Source organism: Camelus dromedarius, chromosome 2 (assembly GCF_036321535.1).
Source record: "Camelus dromedarius isolate mCamDro1 chromosome 2, mCamDro1.pat, whole genome shotgun sequence".
NCBI classification, from domain to species: Eukaryota; Metazoa; Chordata; class Mammalia; order Artiodactyla; family Camelidae; genus Camelus; species Camelus dromedarius.
Window position 1 is genome coordinate 119,789,546 of NC_087437.1, and position 11,463 is coordinate 119,801,008.

Genomic DNA, 11,463 nt, shown 5'->3' on the forward strand with positions numbered 1-11,463 from the left:
GTGGCCCGGCTGGCTCGTGGTCCCAGCAGACCGCGGACCGGCTGCGAAGACCTGGCTCCAGGTGTTTACAGGACACACGCTGAAATGTCAGAATCAGAAGGGACAAAAGGAAAAGAGTGGAAAACTGTATAACAGGCAGACAGTCACTTGGAGGCCTTCAGACTGGCTGGGTCAGATGAGAGAGACTGAAGCCAGTCACACCACGAGAGGCGAGGTCACCTGGTCGGCAGGCGGCCCGCCGGAGCCAGGCAGGACAAGCCTCCTCAGCCTTGCAGACCAGGCACGCCTTCTCTTCACGGTCGCCTGACCGGTTTCCTCTCCTTCCCAGTCCGAAGCGGACCTCAGTGAAGCCGGCGGGTCAGGCCTGCGCACCGGGGCGCGTGCCCTCCAGTCCGCAGCCCCCTCCAGCTCACATCAGCACGGGCTGCAGCCCCCACCATGGGGGCACCTGGGCGGCAGGCCCGCTCCCTGGGGGGCACTGCGCACAGGCAGCCGTTTGTGTCCAAGTCTTAGACCTTGTCCTTCAGAGGTGTCGCTGCTGCTCAGTGTCCCCCAGGCCCTCAGGGAACACTCGCTCTTTCCTCCCTCTTTTCCCTCTTCCTGGGATCTGCCTCCTGTAACCATGGGCTCTCCCCACGAGCGCTGGTCACTCACTGCACGTGGTGGAACTTGTTTGAGGGGACACCAGCTCAGCTTGGCCTTGGCAGCTCGGTACGGGCAGCTGGAGCTGGAGGTTCACATCCACGTGGTCAGTTGATTTAAGCAACGTGACTCTCCCACCAGCACCGCTCACAGCAGCGGACAGGCCCCCACCCGCTCTGCGGCCGTGGCTGCAGGGGCCCCGCGCGCAGCCAGGCGGTGCCTTCCCCGTGGGAGAAGCGCCCGCTTTCTGGACGGCGTCCGTCACACGAGGGCGACACTCCCCCTGAGCCTCGCGCGTCTGAGGACACGTGTCTGCCTTGCAGAGCTGAGGCCTGCGCTGTGCGGCCCCTCAAACCTCTGCTCGGCAGCCCCACTGCCTTGGGCCTCTCCTGGCCCCGGTCTCCCTCGGGCCCGAGGGTACCTGCAGCTTTCTAAGAATCGGGGCCACCAGAGCCAGACCTCCCTCAGGAGCCCCGAGGCTCTGCACGCGGTGGGGGAGCCCTTCTGGGGGCTGCGGCCGTGCCGGGGGAGGACCAGGTCCACAGCTGCAGTGACACCAGGCGATGCTTCCCCGCTGTCTGCACGCAGCCCCTCAGCATGGGAAGGAGCAGAAGGGGAGGAGGACTGCTCCCCGACAGGGAGGCAGGGCCACTCTGGGCTTACTCCGAGGCCCTGGGGGTGAGCGGCAGGCCCTGGGCCGGCAGGGGCGCTCTCCCAGGAGCTTCCCAGTGACACAGAGCTGCTCCCACGACCGCCCTCCAGCCTCCTGGTGCTGATGGCTGGTGAGCGCTCGCCTGGCCTTCGGAGCCACGTGGCAGCTCCCACGTGTCACCATGACCGTGGGCCACCTTGTCCTTACTCTCTGTCTTTCCCACTTGGACATTTTATGATTGGACTGGTTTCATTTTAAACATTACTTGAACACAGAGGTCATTCTGGCTGCAGTCTGTCCTAACGGCCTTGTTTCCGGGAGCACGACCCCGGGGGTGACGCAGGGGACCTAGTGAGCGGGGCGCTGCTCGGGGACCAGGCCCTGGGGCTGGGCGAGGCTCCCACCGCTCAGCTTTAGGGTTTCAGTGTTTGATGTTCTAAAGAAGAGGCCCCTCTGAGAGGTATCCCCCCACGACCCGGGAGATCTGCAGACATGGTGAACGTGAGCGCCGAGCCCAGTGGGCATTGCGGGTGTAGGGCAGGCGCTCAGGGCCTCGTCTCTGTTCTGGGTGCAGTTCCTGATCCGCCTCATACACAAGGAGCTGAGCTGCCCAGGGCTGGCGACTGGAGACCAAGTTCCGTAAGTCCTGCCCCTCACCTGCCTGCCTCCCCGGGGTCCCTGTCCCCGCGTGGCTCCTTCCCCCGTGTTCCTCTCCCACTGAGCCCGGGTTGGCTGTGGTCCCGGCGGTCTCTCCTCAAACTCTGAGTGAAAAAATGTGAGGGAAGCTGCCTCCTTTGTTCTCCTCAGACAGAGAGTGCCCCCAGCCCAGCCTGGCTCTGCCCCGCCCTGTGTCCCCTCCTCCCCTCTGTGCCCTGGAGGCTGGGGGGGGGGGGGCGGGAGGTCCCGGGAACCGGCACTCGGTGGGGACCTGCGCCCGCGTGGCCGCGGGCTGAGTGACAGCCGCCGCCTTGTGCTCTTCCTCCAGGTTTAAGGAGCACTGACCACCGAGTCCCATGGAGGGAGGCTGGGCCCGTCCTTCACAAACTGTCTTTCAAGGAAAAGTTTTCAAATAAAGGATCCTCTGTTGAAAAGAATGATTTACCTTTGCCTTTTGCACACTCACCTGGAAAAGACACAAAAGCCACCTCGGGAGCACTGGTACTATTTCAGCCGAGCCGCGGGGCTCAGGGCCGCGGTGAGCAAGGCGGTGAGCAGTGTGGCGCCGCCCCGCAGCCCGACGAGCGGGCCCCTGGCGCCCGGGCAGCAGCTCTGCCGCGGCCGGTGACACGGCCGGACTGGTGGGCGGCACTCGGGTGAGCCTCGCTCCCCCGGGGGTTTCGGGGTGAATGTCAGAGCGGGGGGGCGCTGCAGGTGGGGGAGCGCAGGCAGCAAAGAGCCCGCCTCCCCAAGGACCCAGGACACAGACAGCCATCAAAACCCCCATCGCCTCACCTGGAAGACGTCCAGCACTTCCTCCTGCCCTGCAGCCACCTGGAAACGGTACGGAGTGAACTGCGGTGAAGCCAGCCAAGCCCGCGGACGGGCTGGAGGATGGAGCGGCAGCCCCAGACACCCCGAGGTTCCTATCACCAGAACCCCAAGGGCCACGACGCCCCTGGCCCCATGCGGGGTCGCGGGGAGGACACAAGGAGGCCAGCCTGGGGCTGGGAGTGGCCGGTGCCCAGCCCGGCCCAGCCCGGCCGTCTGCCTCCTCCCAGGCCCCACACAGACCTGGGACTGTCCTTGGCTCCACGGCCCTGGTGCAGATTGGTTTCTCGAAGTGTGTGCGGTGTTACGGAAGCTTAAGAAACCCAAGTGGCATCTTGCTATTTATTAAGACAAACTCCGATTGTCCTCTGGCCACTTGTTTTCTCAGTTCTTGTCTCAAAAAACACCTGCTCTTTGAAATGAAATGTTAAAAAAAAAAAAAAAAAAACTCCAGCAGAACGTTGGTTATTTCTGCTCACGTTTCCATTACATTCAGAAACGAAACTTCCAAATAAAGCCACGTGTTCTTAGTCTTTCTCAGATGGGTGCCCAGGGTGACCACTTCCGGGCGCTGGCAGGAAACGCGGGGCCAGGCGCTGCCGTCCGGCTGCGGCCGCCGCTCACCGCCGTCCCCGCTCACCGAGGGCACGGCCCTGCTCTCCGGAGGGGGCTGTTCTGAGCGCAGGTGTCCTTGCAAGGAGGCCTTTTTTATTACAGGAGTGAGTTGCCTACTTGAAAAGTGCCCTGTCGCTGAGGGTGAAATTTCCACCAACACTGAGCGGATTCCATGCAGTTCCTCACGCACGGTTCACCCGGCTGCATCTTCCTCTTCCTCCTGCTCTTTGCATCTTGTGTCTCCTCCTCTGCCGCTGGCCCTCCGGGCAGTGGGGGTGGGGGGCGTCCTCTCTGTCCTCCCTGCAGCTGCAGCCCCCTTGCTGCCACACGGCCTCTGTCCTTTCAGTGTTAAATAGCAGGAACAAGGGCGGGATGAGCTATGGAATCACACTGTTCAGTGACGCACGGACTTCTTTTCTAATGAAACCCGGAACCACCACTCCCGCCTCCTCCCTCTGGGCCGGAGCTGGTAGTCACGATGCCCGGGAAGGCCTTGGGTTGACCCAGTCCATTTTTGCACCTTCCCTGGAGAACAGCCACCTGTCTGTTGTGCTTCAGCGGCAGGAAGCGTTTAGGAGGTGATGGTGCTTTTCCCAACACAGGGGACTAAAGTGTTAGGAGAAAATCTTCGACAGCCCCCGGAGGAAGGGGGCCAGCAGCCCTGAGCCTGCTGGGCGGCCGCCGGCCATGCCTGTGAGGTGGGGAGTCGAGCCCTGCAGAAAAGGGGGTGCACACAGGGCTGTTTTTTAGAGCAGTTTAGCTGAAACATTCTCTGTCCATGAATGGAAGGTTTCATTGTGACTCTTACAGAAAAAGTATATGAGTTCAGTGTAGAAATACATCTTCATTTCATCCTGAGCAGCGGCTGAGACAGGTTCCTCCTGCAAATAGCCGCTTCAGAGCCCGCGTGCTTGCAGTCACCGGGAATGTGGCTTTGCCCTTCATGAATTTACGTGGCAGTCAGACCTTCCTATTCAAATCCACGAGAAACGCCCAGGGTGATTGAAACACAAGCCTGTGGCACTGGTGAGAGAGCCAAGGCGGGGCTACAGCCCTTCATTCACAAAGGAACGAAAAATCGGTCCTGGAAACTGTCCATTAGAAAGAGCCCCTCCAATCGCCAGCTTGTAAAATCCAATAAAAAATAGATTGCTAGAAAAAAATGAACTGGAAAAAACATGCAAGCCCTGATTTTTTATTGTTAGATTCAACAGACATAAAACCACTCTGCCAATTGCTGCGGTAGTTTGTGAACGCTTCCTCCCGTCCCTGCTAATCTTACCGTGAACCATAGCCAGCGACCTGCCAGCCACACCTTGCAAGGGAGGGAGCCACGTGGCCATGCGGCTGGGGGCCGGGCGGTGGGTGTGCAGGGCTACTGCGAGTTGCTCACACAGCGGGTCACGTGGGGTGTCCCCAAGGAGCCTCAGAAGCCTGGCTTCCCGGGGGGGCCCTGGGTCCTCCCGGCTGGGAAGTGCGGGCGGCCAAATTGCAGCCAGTGCCAACTTGTTCAAAACGTGGGCCCCTTGTTCAAAAATGAGAAAAAAGTTCAAGGTCCTAGGATATAAAACATTCTCCCCTCTTCCCTGGGAAGGGGCCGTAGGAGGCAGGGTCCCGGGGCAGCCTCGGCTCCAGCCTCCCGAGCCGGCTCCACTGTCCCCCTCCAACCTCCCTTAGGAACCACAGATGCAGAGAGAGCCACCAGAACTTCAGCACAGCGGCTGCAGAGGCCTCGGTACGTGTCTCCTAAGCACCCTTTCCTCCTCTTCCCACTGGTTTCACTTATCAGTGACATCCTAATGGCACCAAACAGCTCACAGGCCGGCCAGGACACATTACACGTTTGTAAGTGTGCAACATCCACCAGGCTTTAAAGGGACCGACCTAAGCTAATTATATTTAGTACCTTGAGTCAAAGTAAGCTTACAGCCTAAATCAGGTAACTGACCAAAACATGTATTCCTGCCGCGAAGTCGAGGTGCCTGAGGTCTCCGCGTCGGCCGCATTGTTTGCACCAGAAAGCCCGGGTGCTGTAGTGGACGCAGGAGAAGCGGGTGGCTTGCTCCAAAGGGCGGGGACCACAACATTTACTCCACAGACCTGTCTGACCCCCAAAGCCCGAGAGCTGGTACTGCCTTCTCTCCACTCCACTACCAAGAACCAGGCCCGGCCCTGGGGAGCCCCTTACTGCCTCGACCACCGACTGCTCCGTGACTGTGACTCCACCCCACGCAGCCGGCATCCAGGGCAAGAGGCAGAGCATTACCCCCACCCCAGAAAGAGCCCCGGGCCCCCCCTGCTCTTGAGAGTCGACCTTACTCTGACCTTAGCGGCTTCCCTGTACTGTAGCGGGGAGGGGGGCGTCTTGTCCTGTGCGGGCCGCGCCCCCTGCCCCGGGGCTCTGTGCCAGCTCCGGGATAGCTTCTGCCCCTTTTCCCGCTGGGCTGCCGGTCCTTTTCTTTCCGATTTGCAGGGTCCTTCTGGACTTCACCCACGCCTCTGATGGTTGGTCTTCTGCTTGGCTGGTCCCTGGTGCCCAGCCAGTCACTAATCCTGGTGCTGCTGGGGGGCCCTTGGTAGACGTGAGGACCATCTCAGTCCGCTGACTTGAAGTAAAGGAGATGCTCTTCCACAACCCAGGAGGGCCGGCTCAATCGGTCCAGAGGCCCTCGGAGCAAAACCGAGGTTTTCCTGCGGAAGAAGAGATTCTGACTCGGCCCGTGGACGGCAGGGCCGGCTCCCGGCCCAGAGCTTCCAGCCACCTGCCCTGCAGGTTGCGGACATGCCGGCTGAGACGAATGCATAACCAACTCCTTGGAATAAACCTCTTTATGTAAATAAGGATCTTTATGTGTGGGTCTGTGTGTGTCTGCATGTCTGTGTGTAGACGTGTCTGTGTGTGTATGTGTGTGTGTCTGTGTGTATGTGTGTGTGTGGTATATGTGTGTCTGCAGGTGTGTGTGTCTGCGTGCGTGGGTGTGTCTGTGTGTGTGCGTGCCTGCGTGTGCGGGTGCGGTCCCCTGCTGGTTCTCTTTCCCTGTCAGAACCCTGGCTTGTACAATGTCTTCCTCTAGTTCCTACGTGTTTTAAGGGGACACGTCTTATTTTCATCATCAGAAGTAATAAAGTTAACTTTGAAAGTAGGGTCAACACTGGGAAGAAAGTGAAGCGCTGTCCGTGCAGGGCAGTGGTTCTGGGGCAGCCGCGGTTCAGCGCAGCTTTCAAGACGCTGACGCTTAGCAGGGCTGTGGAGCCCAGGACCCCGCCGCGCCCTCGGGGACGTCCGACGTCACCATCTGCACCAGCTCTGCGTTCAGAACCCCAGCCTTGAAACCACACCCCATGAAGACACCTCTCGGGTGCCTGGAGTCGAGACGTCAAACCTGACCAGTAGACTGGTGTCATTCTTTCCTTCCACACGATGTTGCCAAGCCCTGGAGGAAGACAAACAGACGGTGACGAGCAGGGCAGTACAGCCCCCGGCCTCGAGGAGTCGACGCTGCGGGGCCACGGCCCACAGCAGCAGACGGAGGAGCAGTGCCATCTCAGGGATGGCCAGTCCCGGGGGAGGGTGAGCGAGGGGACCGGGGTGGGGGGGCATTACGTACATCGGTCGGTCGTCTTTGAGGGAGGGTAGCTGAGCCAAGAACTCGGTGGTGACCCAGAGCAAACCGTCCAGCGGCCCACGGAAGCTGGCGGGACGGTCGGTGAGCCCTGGCAACAGGGGACGCTGCTTTACTGGGACTGGCGGGGCCAGGCCGGAGGGCCAGAGAGGCGCAGGGGGAGGCGGGAGGGGGGCTGGGGTTGGGGGGGGCCCAGGCAGGCGAAGAGGTGGGTGACGGGTGAAACAGGACGGCCCGGGATTGAAGACCTGAGGGAGGGCAGTGCTGGACGGACAGAGGCGGCAGCCAGCAGGCCCTCGGAGCAGGGACTCGGGAGATGGTGCCCACGATGGTAATGACCAGGTGGAGGGTTTGGAGGTGGAGCCAGGGCTGCTGCGGGCAGACAGAGGCGGAGTTGGGGGCTGGGGAACAGGGGACGAGGAGTCAGGGGTGGGCATGCCAGAAGGAGGGCCGTCTTGGGCAGAAGAGTGGCGGATTCAGTTTTGGTCACATAATCACAAGTTCAGAGCTGACAGCAACGTCAGAGGTCACTTGACTATTGAGGACACTGAGGCCCAAAGAAAAGCACAGTGGAGGCCAGCAGGAGTCCCGGCCGCCGGGCAGCGCTTGTCCCACTGTCCCTCGTAAGTGCTGATTCAGCGACGCGTCTGCTGGCCGCCCCGGGGGCGCCCTGGTCTTTGCAGAGCCCCTTGCACCCAAAGCAGGGCGACCGGGGGCCCCCACGGCCAAGGGGTCGGTGGGCTTATCGGACCTGTGGGCCCCGGGGTCTGAAAGGCCAAGACCCCTCTTTTTTGTTTTCTTTGTTCTGTTTTAATACAAACCAGACTCTCACGCTGCCACGAGAGGGCCTCCCAGGGCCAAGTCTCAGGAGGACCCAGGAGGGCCCCTCTGCAGGGGCTCCCTGGCCCCCAGGTCAACCCCCACCGCCGAGCTTCTCTCAAGGGCTGGGTTGTCACAGAGGCCCTTTGCTTTCCTGTCACATTTAATGAGACACAAGAAACTGAAGCGGGAACGCTGTGTGTCCGGTGGTCAGCCTGGCGAGGGGCAGGGGCCTGCAGGCCGGCGTGAGGAGGGCGGGCCCCCGCCACCGGGCAGGGGACTTCTCCCCCACCACGGGGAGGCTCTGTCACTGCCAGCCGCCACCCCTCCCCCCGACCCTTGTCTCTCCACCCTCATTTAATGAAATAACGAAGGGGCTGAGATCCAGAGCGGCCACCTGTGCTAGCTCCCTCCCGGCTAAGCCGGGGTTGGCGTCCGCGAGTCTGCCTGCAGCTCACTATCCGTCTGTCCTTTCCCAGAGAGGCTGGAGCAAACGTCCTCGTGATTTTCATTTTTTCTGTACTTCTTATGAGGGGAGTTTTCATGCGCACACAAAATGGACAAGACGACGCCATGAGCCCTGCACGCCTGCCCCCCACCCCGCCCCAGCCACTGTCACGGTGCCTGTCCGTTTCCCTCTCACGGTGTCGATCTGTAGGCAACCTCCAGAATCGGATCATCGCACCCAGACACCTTCACTGCCTGTACCAGCCATTTTGCTCAGCTCTGTTCTGTCTTTGTCCGCCATCCAGACGAAGTACACGAAGGCCAAGAGGCCGAGTGACTTCCCACAGCTCGGCCACCAGGATCAGAGCTGGGAGCCCTCAGTCGCGGGCCTGCTGGGGACCTAGCCGCCCCGGGCAAGACGTGAGCCCCGCTGCGGTGGCCTCAGTCTGCAGGTGGTCTCACAGGTGCCCCCAGGCCGGAGGGCGCTGGTGACCTGAGCTCACCTGGGCCCCCACTCACCTCCTCAGCTGCAGGGTTTCGTGAACCCAGCCGCCTGGTGTTGGAAGAGGAATGAGTAAGAAACTCAAGTCACCACTAAGCTCATTTTTAGAAACTGCAGCGTGAAATGAAAAATGAATATCTCCGGAACACCAAGCAGGGGAAGTGATAAATCAGTGCCTCCGAAGTATGTGAAAAGCGAGGAGACCAAGTGCCCATGACGCAGAGGAGCCCGGGGCAAGGTCTGACGGGGACCAGGAGCCACTGGGGGGCTTGCAAATCAGTGACAAGCTGACGGTGCTAATGACACCCTCCAGGACAGATCAGCTCTCTCCAAAGCTTCCAGGTTCATTTGCAAATGCAGCGTGGGGAGCAGTGGAGGCTCTGGACTCAAGTGGGAACAAAATTCCCTGAGGTAGGACCCATGCACGGACCCGAAGGGCTTTCAGGTGGGCTAGCGGTGTGTGCCAGGCTTCACTCAACCCGGAGAGCCGAGTCAGCCCGTCGTGACACCATCCTGTGTGCAGCTGGCACGAGCCAGCCAGGGCTGGACCACGAGACAGTGTGTGCTGGCCCCTGCCCGCTGGGCAAGCCCGTCTGTGGGCTCGTCCTCCCCGCCCTGAGGCCACACCACGCAGGCTTACAATGCATCCGTTCCCCTGGATCCCTGGAGTCCTCTGTAGCTGCCACCAGCCCTCTCTTAGCAAGTATTTCTGATCCTCACCACTTCTAAGCACACGCAGCAGCTGCACGGCCAGTCCCAGCCTGTTTGGCCAAAGTATTGCAAGACAGGGGGTGACGCATGTCCCTTCTGGGTTGGAGCATTCAGCTGCCCGCGTGGGACCCTCCTGAGGAGTCTGCCTTCTGCCATGGCAGCCAGTGACGTGGAGAACCCGATGCCCTGTACACCCGACTTAGATGCGACCTGGTCCCAGGTGGTCCCAGCCATGTATCCCACACACTGAAGGGCTGGAGGCAGGGCGGTGAGGAGACCCCCCTCAGGGGCGGGAGGAGGTCATTCCCGGTGGGCTTGGCAAAACTGTTGCCTGTGAACCGTGGGAGGCAACCCTACACCCAAGGACACCGCAGCTCTCGGGGACACGGGTGGAAGCGATTTTAGTAGTGTGTGGTGACTGCTTGCTGCTGGATTCGCTGAACAGGCATTGAACAAATTGATGAGCTCAGAAAAGAATGGCCTGGTTTGTAAACAGGGACGAAAGGGGTGGGGTTAGCAAACTCAGGAGCTGGTGGATTAGGAAGAAGAGACTGATTCTCAAACTCCAGCAGCAAAGTGATGAAACTGAGAAACGCCCGAGGCAGCAGCTGCACACAACCCAGCCATGTCCCAGGATGAGGTCAGGGCGCCGCCTCGCGGCCGTTCCTGAAACCCCTGGACGGATCCAGGCGACACCTGGGGCTCAGGCCGGGTGGACACAAGGAAAGAGGACGTGGTTGTCTCTCCCACGCCAGCTCTTGGGCTCAGAGACCACAAATGTCTCTCTCCATCAGTGCAGTAAGAGGACGACCCTCCGGGGAGCTGCACACCAGGAAGAACACGGTCAGGTCCCGGCACGTGCAGGAGTCACGCTGCGTGAAGCCGCTGTGCACCCAGAATTAGGGAACCTGAGCCACTGCAGCGAAGGGAACACAGGGCTGGGTCCTGCCAGCCTCTGGTCACAGCATTTCATCCATCAATCAATACGTGACCTTGTTTGACGAGGGTTTTGTTTAAAGACAACTTATTTAATAGGTTGTTGGTCAGTTAACACTGAACTCAGGCCAGCAGCCCTGCACTCACCCCGAGGACGCTGCTCTAAACACGTGCTTCCTCTGGAGGGCGCGTCCCAGACCCCCTGTGCTCAGGACCCCAGACAGCTCTTCCCGCGGTGGTTGGGGCTGTTTAAACAGCAGATTCACTAGCAAAAAGCACAGAAGAGCGAGGAGCATGGCACTTAATAGGCCGTGAAAAGGACGCTGGTTTGCAGCATGAGCTGAAACAAGAAGGCAGAGTCGCCCTGTCATCCTCAGCTGGGGACGTGCCTGTCCGATCACTCAGGCTCCTTGCCCCACCCCCACCCTCTGCACATCCAAGAACGACCTCTAAGCTCCTCGGTACTGATTTGAGGTTACAACTAAGTTTTCCAGAGTAGACAAATTCAAAAACACAGAATCCACAGACAATAAAGATACAATAACTGTATCTGAGACTGAGAACTTGAAAATCCCCCGCGGCCCCGTTCTCCTGAGAGCAGCAGACAGGCTAAGAAAGCCCTCGGCCTCCGGGAGGGCAGGCCCCCCAGGCCCGGTTCAGATGTGGCCGGCGAGGGTAACAGCAAAGGGAGAACCGTGGTGGATGGGGGCCCTTCCCGGGTGGGGGGAGAATCAGGGCCAGGTGGAGACACAGTTCCCACCCCGCTGGGATTCCAGGGCGGCTCAGCCCTGAGACCCCCTTCCCACGGATGTGCTGGTCACTGTCATCCCATCCCGGGTCCAACATTCTGTATTAAATGTGATGGGGAGGTCATTTGTCTTTTCATCAGTCTCCAGATCCAAAAGCGTCCCCCTTGACACAATGAGGACCACTGGGCGTCACCCCCGATTCAGAGACCACCCCACACCACCCAGAGAGCCGGAGGAGAGCTTGGTCCAGGACTGAGCAGGAGCTGGGGTGTCGAGGAG

At 60.3% G+C, this 11,463-nt stretch overlaps 1 protein-coding gene across 5 annotated transcripts in view; it reads left to right on the top strand.

Annotated features, from left to right (window-relative positions):
• The window catches only part of SLC37A1 (solute carrier family 37 member 1), a 59,252-nt gene extending 56,864 nt beyond the window's left edge, over positions 1 to 2,388 (top strand). For all 5 annotated transcript variants that reach the window (XM_031460126.2, XM_064476245.1, XM_064476242.1 and 2 more), the window contains 2 exons: positions 1,869 to 1,933; positions 2,280 to 2,388. In XM_031460126.2, the coding sequence (XP_031315986.1) occupies positions 1,869 to 1,933; positions 2,280 to 2,295 (81 nt within the window). In that variant the 3' untranslated portion in view covers positions 2,296 to 2,388. The remainder of the gene's footprint in view (positions 1 to 1,868; positions 1,934 to 2,279) is intronic.
• Positions 2,389 to 11,463: the final 9,075 nt, after the last annotated feature.